The sequence below is a fragment of the mitochondrial genome of Hippopotamus amphibius (assembly GCF_030028045.1).
Source record: "Hippopotamus amphibius mitochondrion, complete genome".
Classification (NCBI taxonomy): Eukaryota; Metazoa; Chordata; class Mammalia; order Artiodactyla; family Hippopotamidae; genus Hippopotamus; species Hippopotamus amphibius.
The window spans coordinates 1-15,574 of NC_000889.1; the positions used below are offsets into that span (position 1 = coordinate 1).

General features: G+C 42.5%; 13 protein-coding genes across 13 annotated transcripts, besides 24 other annotated features; 12 read left to right on the forward strand and 1 right to left on the reverse strand. All coding sequences in view use genetic code 2, as the record gives it.

Annotated features, from left to right (window-relative positions):
* Positions 1-71, forward strand: a tRNA (tRNA-Phe).
* Positions 72-1,039, forward strand: an rRNA (12S ribosomal RNA).
* Positions 1,040-1,108, forward strand: a tRNA (tRNA-Val).
* Positions 1,109-2,673, forward strand: an rRNA (16S ribosomal RNA).
* Positions 2,674-2,747, forward strand: a tRNA (tRNA-Leu).
* Positions 2,748-2,749: 2 nt separating this feature from the next.
* ND1 (NADH dehydrogenase subunit 1) lies at positions 2,750-3,706 on the forward strand. The gene has a single exon. The coding sequence runs from the start codon at positions 2,750-2,752 to the stop codon at positions 3,704-3,706; it is 957 nt and encodes a 318-aa protein (NP_008790.1).
* Positions 3,706-3,774, forward strand: a tRNA (tRNA-Ile).
* Positions 3,772-3,843, reverse strand: a tRNA (tRNA-Gln).
* Position 3,844: 1 nt separating this feature from the next.
* Positions 3,845-3,913, forward strand: a tRNA (tRNA-Met).
* Positions 3,914-4,957, forward strand: ND2 (NADH dehydrogenase subunit 2). The gene has a single exon. It carries the CDS (start codon positions 3,914-3,916, stop codon positions 4,955-4,957), a length of 1,044 nt encoding a protein of 347 aa, NP_008791.1.
* Positions 4,956-5,022, forward strand: a tRNA (tRNA-Trp).
* Positions 5,023-5,026: 4 nt separating this feature from the next.
* Positions 5,027-5,095, reverse strand: a tRNA (tRNA-Ala).
* A 2-nt stretch (positions 5,096-5,097) lies between these two features.
* Positions 5,098-5,171, reverse strand: a tRNA (tRNA-Asn).
* A 32-nt stretch (positions 5,172-5,203) lies between these two features.
* Positions 5,204-5,271, reverse strand: a tRNA (tRNA-Cys).
* Positions 5,272-5,337, reverse strand: a tRNA (tRNA-Tyr).
* Position 5,338: 1 nt separating this feature from the next.
* COX1 (cytochrome c oxidase subunit I) lies at positions 5,339-6,884 on the forward strand. Its single transcript has one exon. A coding segment is annotated over exon 1 (1,546 nt).
* Positions 6,885-6,887: 3 nt separating this feature from the next.
* Positions 6,888-6,956, reverse strand: a tRNA (tRNA-Ser).
* An 8-nt stretch (positions 6,957-6,964) lies between these two features.
* Positions 6,965-7,031, forward strand: a tRNA (tRNA-Asp).
* Positions 7,032-7,715, forward strand: COX2 (cytochrome c oxidase subunit II). The gene has a single exon. It carries the CDS (start codon positions 7,032-7,034, stop codon positions 7,713-7,715), a length of 684 nt encoding a protein of 227 aa, NP_008793.1.
* Positions 7,716-7,718: 3 nt separating this feature from the next.
* Positions 7,719-7,782, forward strand: a tRNA (tRNA-Lys).
* A 1-nt stretch (position 7,783) lies between these two features.
* Positions 7,784-7,990, forward strand: ATP8 (ATP synthase F0 subunit 8). Its single transcript has one exon. The coding sequence runs from the start codon at positions 7,784-7,786 to the stop codon at positions 7,988-7,990; it is 207 nt and encodes a 68-aa protein (NP_008794.1).
* Positions 7,945-8,625, forward strand: ATP6 (ATP synthase F0 subunit 6). Its single transcript has one exon. It carries the CDS (start codon positions 7,945-7,947, stop codon positions 8,623-8,625), a length of 681 nt encoding a protein of 226 aa, NP_008795.1.
* Positions 8,625-9,408, forward strand: COX3 (cytochrome c oxidase subunit III). The gene has a single exon. A coding segment is annotated over exon 1 (784 nt).
* A 1-nt stretch (position 9,409) lies between these two features.
* Positions 9,410-9,479, forward strand: a tRNA (tRNA-Gly).
* On the forward strand, positions 9,480-9,826 carry ND3 (NADH dehydrogenase subunit 3). Its single transcript has one exon. A coding segment is annotated over exon 1 (347 nt).
* Positions 9,827-9,895, forward strand: a tRNA (tRNA-Arg).
* Positions 9,896-10,192, forward strand: ND4L (NADH dehydrogenase subunit 4L). The gene has a single exon. The coding sequence runs from the start codon at positions 9,896-9,898 to the stop codon at positions 10,190-10,192; it is 297 nt and encodes a 98-aa protein (NP_008798.1).
* On the forward strand, positions 10,186-11,563 carry ND4 (NADH dehydrogenase subunit 4). Its single transcript has one exon. A coding segment is annotated over exon 1 (1,378 nt).
* Positions 11,564-11,633, forward strand: a tRNA (tRNA-His).
* Positions 11,634-11,692, forward strand: a tRNA (tRNA-Ser).
* Position 11,693: 1 nt separating this feature from the next.
* Positions 11,694-11,763, forward strand: a tRNA (tRNA-Leu).
* Positions 11,764-13,548, forward strand: ND5 (NADH dehydrogenase subunit 5). Its single transcript has one exon. It carries the CDS (start codon positions 11,764-11,766, stop codon positions 13,546-13,548), a length of 1,785 nt encoding a protein of 594 aa, NP_008800.1.
* Positions 13,549-13,570: 22 nt separating this feature from the next.
* On the reverse strand, positions 13,571-14,098 carry ND6 (NADH dehydrogenase subunit 6). The gene has a single exon. It carries the CDS (start codon positions 14,096-14,098, stop codon positions 13,571-13,573), a length of 528 nt encoding a protein of 175 aa, NP_008801.1.
* Positions 14,099-14,167, reverse strand: a tRNA (tRNA-Glu).
* Positions 14,168-14,171: 4 nt separating this feature from the next.
* CYTB (cytochrome b) lies at positions 14,172-15,311 on the forward strand. The gene has a single exon. It carries the CDS (start codon positions 14,172-14,174, stop codon positions 15,309-15,311), a length of 1,140 nt encoding a protein of 379 aa, NP_008802.1.
* Positions 15,312-15,381, forward strand: a tRNA (tRNA-Thr).
* Positions 15,381-15,447, reverse strand: a tRNA (tRNA-Pro).
* Between the last annotated feature and the right edge of the window lie 127 nt (positions 15,448-15,574).

Sequence of the window (15,574 nt, forward strand, 5' to 3'; positions counted from 1 at the left end):
GTTAACGTAGCTCAAACACCCAAAGCGAGGCACTGAAAATGCCTAGATGGGCTCACCCAGCCCCGTAAACATACAGGTTTGGTCCCAGCCTTTCTGTTAATTTTTAATAGAATTACACATGCAAGTATCCACACCCCAGTGAGAATGCCCTCTAAATCACCCAGATCAAAAGGAGCGGGTATCAAGCACACCATACACCGTAGCTCAAAACGCCCTGCTCAGCCACACCCCCACGGGAAACAGCAGTGACCAAAATTAAGCCATGAACGAAAGTTTGACTAAGCCATATTAACCAGAGTTGGTAAATCTCGTGCCAGCCACCGCGGTCATACGATTGACTCAAACTAACAGAAATACGGCGTAAAGCGTGTTAAAGAATTAAAAGTACAAATAAAGTTAAATTCTAACTAAACTGTAAAAAGCCCTAACTAGAATAAAAATCTACTACAAAAGTGACTTTAACAATACTGACCACACGATAGCTAAGACCCAAACTGGGATTAGATACCCCACTATGCTTAGCCCTAAACACAGATAATTCCAAAAACAAAACTATTCGCCAGAGTACTACTAGCAACAGCTTAAAACTCAAAGGACTTGGCGGTGCTTCATACCCCTCTAGAGGAGCCTGTTCTATAATCGATAAACCCCGATAAACCTCACCAACCCTTGCTAATCCAGTCTATATACCGCCATCTCCAGCAAACCCTAAAAAGGACTAAAAGTAAGCTCAACTATTACACATAAAGACGTTAGGTCAAGGTGTAACCTATGGGCTGGGAAGAAATGGGCTACATTTTCTAGAACAAGAACACAACCCACCCGAACGAAAACTCCTATGAAAGCTAGGAACTAAAGGAGGATTTAGTAGTAAATCAAGAGTAGAGTGCTTGATTGAACAAGGCTATGAAGCACGCACACACCGCCCGTCACCCTCCTCAAATAACACAAACCCATAAACATAATAGCTAGACAAAACCAAATGAGAGGAGACAAGTCGTAACAAGGTAAGCATACTGGAAAGTGTGCTTGGACAAATCAAAGCATAGCTTAGATTTAAAGCATCTAGTTTACACCCAGAAGATTTCACAATAAGTGAATGCCTTGAACTAAAGCTAGCCCAACTACCCCACCCCACTATAAATAAGATAAAGCATTTAACCACCAACTTAAAGTATAGGAGATAGAAATCTGAAACCATTTGGCGCAATAGAGATAGTACCGTAAGGGAATGATGAAAGAAGCAACAAAAGTATCAAAAAGCAAAGATCACACCTTGTACCTTTCGCATAATGATTTAACTAGCAAAACCTTAGCAAAGAGAACTTAAGCTAAGCCACCCGAAACCAGACGAGCTACTTATGAACAGTTTACCAGAACAAACTCATCTATGTGGCAAAATAGTGAAAAGATTTATAAGTAGAGGTGAAAAGCCTAACGAGCCTGGTGATAGCTGGTTGTCCAGAAAAAGAATCTAAGTTCAATTTCAAAATTACCAAAAGCCCAAATCAAGCCTAATGTAATTTTAAAATTTAGTCTAAAAAGGTACAGCTTTTTAGACAAAGGATACAACCTTGACTAGTGAGTAAATTCAAACAACACCATAGTTGGCCTAAAAGCAGCCACCAATTAAGATAGCGTTCAAGCTCGACAATAAGCACAACCTAATTCCCATATCAAGCAAACAACTCCTAGCCTAACTACTGGACTATTCTATTCAAACATAGAAGCAATACTGTTAATATGAGTAACAAGAAACAATTCTCCCAGCACAAGCCTACGTCAGCAACTGATAATATACTGACAGTTAACAACAAGTAAATATAACCTAACACTAAAACATTTACCCCATACACTGTTAACCCAACACAGGCGTGCACCCAAGGAAAGATTAAAAAAAGCAAAAGGAACTCGGCAAACACAAACCCCGCCTGTTTACCAAAAACATCACCTCTAGCATCACTAGTATTAGAGGCACTGCCTGCCCAGTGACAACTGTTAAACGGCCGCGGTATCCTGACCGTGCAAAGGTAGCATAATCATTTGTTCCTTAAATAGGGACTTGTATGAATGGCCACACGAGGGTTTTACTGTCTCTTGCTTTCAATCAGTGAAATTGACCTTCCCGTGAAGAGGCGGGAATAATACAATAAGACGAGAAGACCCTGTGGAGCTTCAATTAGCTGACTCAATAAAAACAAAATAAACCCGCAAGGCACAATAAAATCCTATATGAGTCAGTAATTTTGGTTGGGGTGACCTCGGAGAAAAAAGAATCCTCCGAGTGATAAAAATCTAGACTCACCAGTCAAAACATAACAACACTCATTGACCCAAAACCTTTGATCAACGGAACAAGTTACCCCAGGGATAACAGCGCAATCCTATTCTAGAGTCCATATCGACAATAGGGTTTACGACCTCGATGTTGGATCAGGACATCCCAATGGTGCAGCCGCTATTAAAGGTTCGTTTGTTCAACGATTAAAGTCCTACGTGATCTGAGTTCAGACCGGAGCAATCCAGGTCAGTTTCTATCTATTATACATTTCTCCCAGTACGAAAGGACAAGAGAAATGAGGCCTACTTCCAATAAGCGCCTTAAAACTAATTAATGATATAGTCTTAACTTAATTAAATAGTATAAATATACCAGCCCTAGACCAGGGCACAGTTGCGATGGCAGAGCCCGGTAATTGCATAAAACTTAAACCTTTACACCAGAGGTTCAAATCCTCTTCACAACAAAATGTTTATCATCAACACCCTTATACTTGTCGCACCCATCCTTCTAGCCATAGCATTCCTAACACTAGTCGAACGAAAAATCCTAGGGTATATACAACTCCGAAAAGGCCCAAACATTGTAGGACCATACGGCCTACTACAACCCTTCGCCGATGCAATCAAGCTCTTCACAAAAGAACCCCTACGACCATCCACCTCCTCTGTCTCCATATTCATCATCGCACCAATCCTAGCTCTAACTCTAGCCCTAACAATATGAATCCCCCTACCCATACCATACCCCCTCATCAACATAAACTTGGGCGTACTATTTATACTAGCCATATCTAGCCTAGCTGTATATTCCATCCTATGATCCGGATGAGCCTCCAACTCGAAATATGCATTAATTGGCGCCCTACGAGCAGTAGCACAAACAATCTCATATGAAGTAACCCTAGCAATCATCCTCCTGTCCATTCTCCTAATAAACGGGTCCTTCACATTATCAACCCTCATCACAACACAAGAAAAACTGTGACTAATCTTCCCTTCATGACCACTGGCCATAATATGATTCATCTCGACCCTAGCAGAGACTAACCGAGCCCCATTCGACCTCACAGAAGGAGAATCCGAACTTGTATCAGGCTTCAACGTAGAGTATGCAGCAGGGCCATTCGCTATATTCTTCATAGCAGAATACATCAACATCATCATAATAAATGCCTTCACAACAGTCCTATTCCTAGGAACATGCTACAACCCATACTTACCAGAACTCTACACAATCAACTTTACCATCAAAACACTACTACTAACAATATCCTTCCTGTGAATCCGAGCATCCTACCCACGATTCCGATACGACCAACTAATGCACCTTCTATGAAAAAGCTTCCTACCATTAACACTAGCCCTGTGCATATGACACGTATCACTCCCCATTATAACATCAAGCATCCCCCCTCAAACATAAGAAATATGTCTGACAAAAGAATTACTTTGATAGAGTAAATAATAGAGGTTCAAGCCCTCTTATTTCTAGAACTATAGGAATCGAACCTACTCCTGAGAACTCAAAATTCCCCGTGCTACCAATCACACCCCGTTCCACAGTAAGGTCAGCTAAACAAGCTATCGGGCCCATACCCCGAAAATGTTGGTTTAAACCCCTCCCGTACTAATAAATCCCTTCGTCTCTGTCATTATCTACACAACCATCATCCTGGGGACCATAATTGTAATAACTAGCTCTCACTGACTATTAACTTGAACCGGGTTCGAAATAAACATGCTAGCTATTATCCCCATCATAATGAAATCACCCAACCCACGAGCCACAGAAGCCTCCGTTAAATACTTCATAACCCAAGCCACCGCCTCCATGCTACTCATACTAGCAGTCATTATCAACCTACTATACTCCGGACAATGAACAGTCATAAAAATACTTAATCCAACAGCATCTATAATTATAACGATAGCTCTTGCCATAAAATTAGGACTATCCCCCTTCCACTTCTGAGTCCCTGAAGTAACACAAGGCGTCCCCTTAACAGCAGGCTTAATCTTACTGACATGACAAAAACTCGCACCCCTATCCATTCTCTACCAAATCTCCCCATCAATCAATCCAAACCTAATCCTAACTATATCAATGCTATCCATCCTAGTCGGCGGATGAGGCGGGCTAAACCAAACTCAATTACGAAAAATCATAGCGTACTCATCTATTGCCCATATGGGGTGGATAGCAGCCATCCTAATCTACAACCCAACCATAACCATCCTAAACCTAACAATCTACCTCATAACAACCTTCACAATATTTACAATATTCGCACTCAACTCAACCACCACTACCCTTTCCCTATCACACACATGAAACAAAACCCCCATTATTACAACCCTTATACTCACTATTCTACTATCAATAGGAGGACTACCCCCACTAACAGGCTTCGTGCCAAAATGAATAATCATCCAAGAAATAACAAAAAACGATAGCATTATCCTACCCACACTAATAGCCATCATAGCACTCCTCAACCTATATTTCTACATACGACTCACCTACTCTACAACACTAACCATATTTCCTTCCTCAAACAACATAAAAATAAAATGACAATTTGAAGCCTCAAAACACAAAACACTCCTGCCAACAATAATCATCCTCTCCACCATACTCCTTCCCCTCACACCAATACTAGTAGTACTAGACTAGAGGTTTAGGTTACCTAGACCAAGAGCCTTCAAAGCTCCAAGCAAGTATATATTACTTAATCTCTGCTCAATAGAGACTGCAAGACCGCACCTCACATCAATTGAATGCAACTCAACTGCTTTTATTAAGCTAAGTCCCTACTAGATTGGTGGGGCATGCTCCCCACGAACTTTTAGTTAACAGCTAAATACCCTAATCAACTGGCTTCAATCTACTTCTCCCGCCGCGGGGAAATAAAGGCGGGAGAAGCCCCGGCAGAATTGAAGCTGCTTCTTTGAATTTGCAATTCAATATGAATATTTCACTACAGGACCTGGCAAAAAGAGGACTCAACCCCTGTACTTAGATTTACAGTCTAATGCTTACTCAGCCATTTTACCCATGTTCATAAACCGCTGACTATTCTCAACCAACCACAAAGACATCGGTACACTATATCTACTATTCGGCGCCTGAGCTGGCATAGCAGGCACTGGCCTGAGCCTACTAATCCGTGCCGAACTGGGTCAACCTGGCACACTATTAGGAGATGACCAAATTTACAACGTAGTTGTCACAGCCCACGCATTTGTAATAATTTTCTTTATAGTTATACCAATTATGATTGGCGGGTTCGGAAACTGACTTGTTCCACTAATAATCGGAGCCCCTGATATGGCCTTTCCTCGAATAAATAACATAAGCTTCTGACTACTTCCTCCCTCCTTCCTACTACTATTAGCATCCTCCATGGTAGAAGCAGGGGCAGGAACAGGTTGGACCGTCTATCCCCCTTTAGCCGGAAATTTAGCCCATGCTGGAGCCTCTGTAGATCTTACAATTTTCTCCCTCCACCTAGCCGGAGTCTCCTCTATTCTAGGTGCAATCAACTTCATTACCACCATCATCAACATGAAACCACCCGCTATATCTCAGTATCAAACCCCACTGTTTGTCTGATCAGTCCTAATCACGGCTGTGCTACTTCTACTCTCCCTACCTGTTTTAGCAGCAGGTATTACTATGCTACTCACAGATCGAAACCTAAATACCACCTTCTTTGACCCTGCAGGAGGAGGCGACCCTGTCCTTTATCAACACCTATTCTGATTCTTCGGACACCCCGAAGTATACATCCTGATCCTCCCCGGCTTCGGAATAATCTCGCACATTGTAACATACTACTCCGGAAAAAAAGAACCTTTTGGGTACATAGGCATAGTCTGAGCTATAATATCCATCGGGTTCCTAGGATTTATTGTATGAGCCCATCACATATTTACAGTAGGTATAGACGTTGACACCCGAGCATACTTCACATCCGCCACTATAATTATCGCCATCCCCACAGGAGTAAAAGTATTCAGCTGACTAGCAACACTGCATGGAGGGAACATCAAATGGTCCCCTGCTATGATGTGAGCCCTAGGCTTTATTTTCCTATTCACAGTGGGTGGCCTAACAGGTATTGTTTTAGCCAACTCATCCCTAGACATCGTCCTTCACGACACCTATTACGTAGTAGCCCATTTCCATTACGTGCTCTCAATAGGCGCCGTCTTCGCTATCATAGGAGGCTTCGTACACTGATTCCCACTATTTTCAGGATATACACTCAATGACACATGAGCAAAAATCCACTTCGTAATCATGTTCGTGGGGGTCAATCTAACTTTCTTCCCACAGCATTTCTTAGGCCTATCCGGAATGCCCCGACGATACTCCGACTACCCAGACGCCTATACAACATGAAACACTATCTCCTCAATAGGTTCTTTTATCTCACTAACAGCTGTAGTACTAATAGTGTTTATCATTTGAGAGGCATTTGTCTCCAAACGAGAAGTCTTGGCTGTAGATCTAACTACAACCAACTTAGAGTGACTAAACGGGTGCCCTCCACCATACCACACATTTGAAGAGCCCGCATACGTGAACTTAACTAGCCAAAACAAGAGAGGAAGGAATCGAACCTCCTCCTGTTGGTTTCAAGCCAACATCATAACCACTATGTCTCTCTCCATAAACGAGGTATTAGTAAAAATTACATAACTTCGTCAAAGTTAAGTTACAGGTGAAAACCCTGTCTACCTCCATGGCATATCCCCTCCAACTAGGCTTTCAAGATGCAGTATCACCCATTATAGAAGAACTACTGTATTTTCATGACCATACGCTAATAATCGTATTCCTAATCAGCTCACTAGTCCTTTACATTATTACACTAATACTGACTACCAAACTAACCCATACAAACACCATAAATGCACAAGAGGTAGAAACTGTCTGAACAATCCTACCAGCCATTATCCTTATCTTAATTGCACTGCCATCTCTGCGAATCCTCTATATAATAGACGAAATTAACAACCCCTCCCTGACCGTAAAAACTATGGGCCACCAATGATACTGAAGTTACGAATATACAGATTATGAAGACCTAAACTTTGACTCCTACATAGTCCCAACATCAGACCTAAAGCCGGGGGACCTACGACTCCTAGAAGTAGATAACCGAGTCGTCCTACCCATAGATGTAACAGTTCGAATACTAATCTCATCAGAAGACGTACTACACTCCTGAGCCGTGCCATCACTAGGTCTAAAAACAGATGCCATTCCAGGACGATTGAACCAAACAACCTTAATATCAACACGACCCGGACTATTTTACGGACAGTGCTCCGAAATCTGTGGTTCCAACCACAGCTTTATGCCCATTGTCCTAGAATTAGTACCACTGCAAACTTTCGAAAAATGAACCGCATCCCTATTATAGACTCATTAAGAAGCTAGTAGCGCTAACCTTTTAAGTTAGAGACTGAGAGCCAAGCTCTCCTTAATGACATGCCACAACTAGACACATCAACATGATTTACCACCATCCTATCCATATTTCTGACCCTATTTATTATCTTTCAACTGAAAATCTCAAAACACACCTACCACCCAAACCCTGAGACTACTCTTCCCATAACACAAAAACAGCCTACCCCCTGAGAAACGAAATGAACGAAAATCTATTCGCCTCTTTCATTACCCCTACAATCCTAGGCCTACCCCTAGTCACCCTAATCATTATATTCCCAAGCATACTATTCCCAGCACCCACCCTGCTAATTACTAATCGCTTAGTCTCCATTCAACAATGACTAATCCAGCTCGTATCAAAACAAATAATGAACATCCACAACCACAAGGGACAAACTTGAACACTAATATTAATATCCCTTATCCTATTCATCGGCTCAACAAACCTCCTGGGACTCCTGCCACACTCATTCACACCCACCACACAACTCTCAATAAACTTAGGCATAGCCATCCCCCTGTGAGCAGGCACTGTAATCATAGGCTTCCGTAACAAAACAAAAATCTCCCTGGCCCACTTTTTACCCCAAGGAACACCCACACCCCTAATCCCCATGCTAGTAATCATTGAGACAATCAGCCTATTTATCCAACCGATAGCACTAGCCGTACGACTAACGGCAAACATCACGGCAGGACACCTACTAATGCACCTAATCGGAGGAGCAACCCTCGCATTAATAAACATCAGCATAACCACCGCCCTTATCACGTTCATCATCCTAGTCTTACTAACAGCTCTAGAGTTTGCCGTTGCCATAATCCAAGCGTACGTCTTCACCCTACTAGTAAGTCTATACTTACACGATAACACATAATGACCCACCAAACCCACGCATACCATATAGTAAACCCAAGTCCCTGACCCCTTACAGGAGCCCTCTCAGCCCTACTAATAAGCTCGGGCCTAACCATATGATTCCACTTTAACTCCCTTATCCTACTGACGACAGGACTAGTTACCAACATCCTAACAATATATCAGTGATGACGAGATGTAATCCGAGAGAGCACCTTTCAAGGTCACCACACACCAGTCGTACAAAAAGGACTTCGCTACGGAATAGTCCTATTTATTATCTCCGAAGTCCTATTTTTCACAGGCTTCTTCTGAGCCTTTTACCACTCAAGCCTCGCTCCTACTCCTGAACTAGGCGGATGTTGACCACCCACAGGCATCAACCCTTTAAACCCACTAGAGGTGCCACTTCTAAACACCTCCGTTCTACTAGCCTCTGGTGTCTCCATTACCTGAGCCCACCACAGTTTAATAGAAGGCAATCGAAAACAAATACTCCAAGCCCTCTTCATCACAATCGCCCTAGGTGTGTACTTCACACTACTGCAAGCTTCAGAATACCATGAAGCCTCCTTTACAATCTCAGATGGGGTTTACGGCTCAACTTTCTTTGTAGCCACAGGCTTTCATGGATTACATGTAATTATTGGCTCCACTTTCCTAATTGTATGCTTCCTACGCCAACTAAAATTCCACTTCACGTCAGATCACCATTTTGGCTTCGAGGCCGCCGCCTGATACTGACACTTCGTAGATGTAGTCTGACTATTCCTCTACGTGTCCATTTATTGATGAGGTTCATAGTTCTTTTAGTATTAAAACAGTACAGCTGACTTCCAATCAGCTAGCCTCAGTGCACTCTGGGAAGGAACAATTAACCTAGTAATAGCACTACTAACAAACACCGCACTAGCCTCTTTATTGGTCCTCATTGCCTTCTGACTCCCACAATTAAACTCCTACGCAGAAAAAACAAGCCCCTATGAATGCGGATTTGACCCTATAGGATCAGCCCGCCTACCTTTCTCTATAAAATTCTTCCTAGTAGCCATCACATTCCTTCTTTTCGACCTAGAAGTCGCCCTCCTACTTCCTCTCCCATGAGCAACCCAAACAACAAACCTAAAAACCATACTCATTATAGCCCTCACCCTAATCTCACTCTTAGCAATCAGCCTAGCCTACGAATGAACTCAAAAAGGGTTAGAATGAACCGAATATGGTATTTAGTTTAAAACAAAACAAATGATTTCGACTCATTAAATTATGAACCAACTCATAAATACCAAGTGTCTTTAGTATATATAAATATTATCATGGCCTTTACAACATCCCTCGTAGGACTGTTAATATATCGATCCCACTTAATATCCTCACTCCTATGTCTAGAAGGAATGATATTATCACTATTTATCATAGCAACTCTCATCATCCTAAATGCACACTTCACCCTAGCCAGCATAATGCCAATTATTCTACTAGTTTTCGCAGCATGTGAAGCAGCCCTAGGACTATCGCTACTAGTGATGGTATCAAACACATACGGTACCGACTACGTACAAAGCCTAAACCTTCTCCAATGTTAAAATATATCATCCCAACTATCATACTAATACCTCTGACCTGAATATCAAAAAATAGCATAATCTGAACCAACACTACAGCCCACAGTCTGTTAATCAGCCTCACAAGCCTACTCCTCCTAAACCAATTCAACGACAATAGCCTAAACTTCTCACCAATGTTCTTCTCTGACCCCCTATCTACCCCCCTCCTAATCCTAACAATATGGCTCCTACCCCTAATACTAATAGCCAGCCAATCACACCTACTTAAAGAACCCCCAACCCGAAAAAAACTGTTTATCACAATACTAATTACGCTACAAACATTCCTAATCATAACATTCTCAGCTATAGAACTAATCCTGTTCTATATCCTATTTGAAGCCACACTCATCCCAACCCTCATCATTATCACCCGATGAGGTAACCAAACAGAGCGCCTTAACGCAGGCCTTTACTTTCTATTCTATACCCTAATAGGATCTCTCCCCCTCCTAGTAGCACTGATTTATATCCAAAATATCACAGGATCCCTAAACTTCCTAATACTCCAATATTGAACCCAAGCCGTATCCAACTCTTGATCCAACGTCTTCTTATGACTAGCATGTATAATAGCTTTCATGGTAAAAATACCCCTCTACGGCCTCCACCTATGACTACCTAAAGCACACGTAGAAGCACCCATCGCCGGCTCAATAGTCCTAGCCGCCATTCTACTAAAACTAGGAGGCTATGGCATACTACGTATCACAACTATCCTAAACCCCCTAACAGAAATAATAGCATATCCGTTCATCATACTCTCCCTATGAGGGATAATCATAACTAGCTCCATCTGCCTGCGCCAAACAGACCTGAAATCACTCATCGCATACTCTTCCGTAAGCCACATAGCACTCGTCATCGTAGCAATCCTCATCCAGACCCCATGAAGCTACATAGGAGCAACAGCCCTGATAATCGCCCATGGCCTCACATCATCCATACTGTTCTGCCTAGCAAATTCAAACTACGAGCGAATTCACAGCCGAACAATAATCTTGGCTCGAGGACTACAAACACTCCTTCCACTAATAGCCGCCTGATGACTACTAGCAAGCCTGACAAACCTGGCTCTACCACCCACTATCAACCTCGTCGGAGAACTACTAGTAATCATGTCCTCTTTCTCATGATCAAATATTACCATTATCCTAATAGGAACCAACATCATAATCACCACCCTATACTCACTATACATACTAACCACCACTCAACGCGGCAAGTACACCCATCACATCAACAACATTACACCCTCATTTACACGAGAAAACGCCCTAATAGCACTCCACATCCTACCCCTCCTACTACTATCCCTAAATCCCAAAATCATCCTAGGCCCCCTCTACTGTAAGCATAGTTTAAGAAAAACACTAGATTGTGAATCTACCAATAGAAGCTCTAACCCTTCTTACTTACCGAGAAAGCATGCAAGAACTGCTAATTCATGCCCCCATATCTAACAATATGGCTTTCCCAGGCTTTTAAAGGATGGTAGCTATCCATTGGTCTTAGGAACCAAAAAATTGGTGCAACTCCAAATAAAAGCAATAAACCTCTTCTCCTCTACCACACTAACAATACTCTTTGTGCTGACATTACCCATTATAATAACAAATACCAACATCTATAAAAGTGACAAATACCCAACATATGTAAAAAACACAGTCTCATCCGCCTTCCTAATTAGCCTAGTCCCAATAATCGCATTCACAAATACGGGCCAAGAAATAATTATCTCAAACTGACACTGAATTACTATCCAGACTCTCAAACTAACCCTCAGCTTCAAAGCAGATTACTTCTCAATCGTATTTGCACCAGTAGCACTATTTGTCACGTGGTCTATCATGGAATTCTCGATATGGTACATACACTCAGACCCACACATCAATCAGTTCTTTAAGTATCTCCTCCTCTTCCTCATCACAATAATAATCCTTGTCACAGCTAACAACCTTTTCCAACTATTCATTGGCTGAGAGGGTGTCGGAATTATGTCCTTCCTACTAATCGGATGATGACACGGACGTACAGATGCAAATACAGCTGCCATCCAAGCAATTCTCTATAACCGCATCGGAGACGTAGGATTCATTATAGCCATAGCATGATTCCTATCAAACCTAAACACATGAGACATACAACAAATCTTTATAATTAACCCAACCCACTCAAACCTACCGCTAATAGGACTAATCCTAGCCGCAACCGGAAAGTCCGCCCAATTCGGCCTTCACCCCTGACTCCCCTCAGCAATGGAAGGCCCTACACCCGTCTCAGCACTACTCCACTCAAGCACAATAGTCGTAGCAGGAGTTTTCCTATTAATCCGATTCTACCCCATGATAGAAAATAACAACCTCATACAAACCATCACAATATGCCTAGGAGCTATCACCACACTGTTCACGGCAATATGTGCACTTACCCAAAATGACATCAAAAAGATCATTGCCTTCTCCACCTCAAGCCAACTAGGCCTGATAATAGTGACAATTGGCATTAACCAACCCCACCTAGCATTCCTACACATCTGCACACACGCATTCTTCAAAGCCATACTATTTATATGCTCCGGATCCATCATCCACAACCTAAATAACGAACAAGACATTCGAAAAATAGGAGGCCTATTCAAAACAATACCCTTCACCACAACAACCCTAATCGTAGGCAGCATAGCCCTCACAGGAGTGCCATTCCTAACAGGGTTCTACTCCAAAGACCTAATTATCGAAGCCGCCAATACATCTTACTCCAACGCCTGAGCCCTATTAATTACACTAGTTGCCACCTCCCTTACAGCCGTCTACAGTACCCGCATTATCTTTTTCGCACTACTAGGACATCCCCGCTTCCCTACATCAACCCTCATTCATGAAAATAACCCACTTCTGCTTAACTCACTCAAACGCCTTATAGCGGGAAGCATTTTCGCAGGGTTTATTCTCTCCCACAACCTTCCCCCTATAACAACACCCCTAATAACTATACCTCCCTACCTCAAAATGACAGCCCTAGCAGTAACCATATTAGGCTTCACTCTGGCATTTGAAATCACCCTCAATACCCAAAACCTAAAATACAAACACCCCACAAATAGCTTCAAGTTCTCTACCCTCCTAGGATATTTCCCCACTATTATACATCGACTACCACCCCACCTAAGCCTAACAGCAAGCCAAAAACTAGCATCCTCCCTTCTAGACTCGGCATGACTAGAAAACATCCTACCAAAGTCCATAGCCCACGCACAACTAAAACTCTCAACACTAGTCTCAAACCAAAAGGGCCTAATAAAAATATATTTTTCTATCATTCCTTATCACTAGTCCCCCCTCAGCTTAATCCTATTTAACCCCCACGCGTAACTTCCATAATCACCACAACACCAACAAACAAGGACCAACCCGTTACAACAACCAATCAAACACCATAGCTATATAAAGCTGCAACACCCATAGCCTCCCCACTAAAAACCCCAAAATCACTCATACCATAAACAACCCAATCACCCAGACCACTAAACTTGAACACAAGCTCCACCTCTCCTTCCTTCAAGACATATAAAACCGCTAAAAACTCTATCATCAACCCTAAAAGAAACGCCCCCAACACAACCTTATTAGAGACTCAAACCTCGGGATACTGCTCAGTAGCCATTGCAGTCGTATAACCAAATACCACCAACATCCCACCCAAATAAACCAAAAACACCATTAAACCCAAAAAAGACCCGCCAAAATTCAACACCATACCACAACCAGCCCCACCACTAACAATCAAACCCAGCCCACCATAAATCGGCGAAGGCTTTGAAGGAGAACCAATTAAACCAATCACAAAAACAATACTCAAAATAAATACAACATACGTTATCATTATTCCCATATGGACTCTAACCATAACCAACGGCATGAAAAACCATCGTTGTAATTCAACTATAAGAACACTAATGACAAACATCCGAAAATCTCACCCCTTAATAAAAATTATCAACGATGCATTCGTTGACCTCCCAGCTCCATCAAACATCTCATCGTGATGAAACTTCGGCTCCCTACTTGGCGTCTGCCTAATCCTACAAATTCTAACAGGCCTATTCCTGGCCATACACTACACACCAGATACACTCACCGCATTCTCATCGGTAACCCACATCTGCCGTGATGTAAACTACGGGTGAGTCATCCGCTACATACACGCAAACGGCGCATCCATCTTCTTCATCTGCCTCTTTACTCACGTAGGACGCGGCCTATACTATGGCTCCCACACATTCCTAGAAACCTGAAACATCGGAGTTATCTTACTACTCACAACCATAGCTACCGCGTTTATAGGCTACGTACTGCCATGAGGACAAATGTCATTCTGAGGGGCAACAGTCATTACCAACTTACTGTCAGCTATCCCCTATATTGGAACAGACCTAGTAGAATGAATCTGAGGAGGCTTTTCCGTAGACAAAGCCACCCTTACACGATTCTTTGCCTTCCACTTTATTCTTCCATTCGTTATCACAGCACTAGCCATCGTCCATCTACTATTCCTCCATGAAACAGGATCCAACAACCCAACAGGAATCCCCTCAAACGCAGACAAAATCCCATTCCACCCCTATTACACAATCAAGGACATCCTAGGTATTCTACTCCTAATAACAACACTACTCACACTAACCTTATTTGCCCCAGACCTCCTAGGGGACCCAGACAACTACACCCCCGCAAATCCCCTTAGCACACCACCACACATTAAACCAGAATGATATTTCCTGTTCGCGTACGCGATTCTCCGATCAATCCCCAACAAACTAGGAGGCGTCCTAGCCCTAGCTCTCTCAATCCTAATCCTGGCCCTAATCCCAATACTACACACATCCAAACAACGAAGCCTAATATTTCGACCCCTCAGCCAATGCCTGTTTTGAGCACTAATCGCCGACCTACTAACACTCACATGAATTGGAGGACAACCCGTCGAACACCCCTTCATCATCATCGGACAAGTCGCCTCAATCCTATATTTCCTCTTAATCTTAGTACTAATGCCCGTAGCAGGCATTATCGAAAACAAACTCCTAAAATGAAGAGTCTCTGTAGTATATGACATTACCCCGGTCTTGTAAGCCGAAAAAGGAAGCGACACACCTCCCTGAGACTCAAGGAAGAAAGCTCAAGCTCCACCATCAGCACCCAAAGCTGAAATTCTAGATAAACTATTCCCTGATTTCCTTGTATGTACTACCTACAAGGTTATAAAGTACTTACTTAGTACTATAATCTTAAATGTACATACATACATAGCTATGTACATCGTGCATTATTGCTCTACCACATACAATAGTACATATTA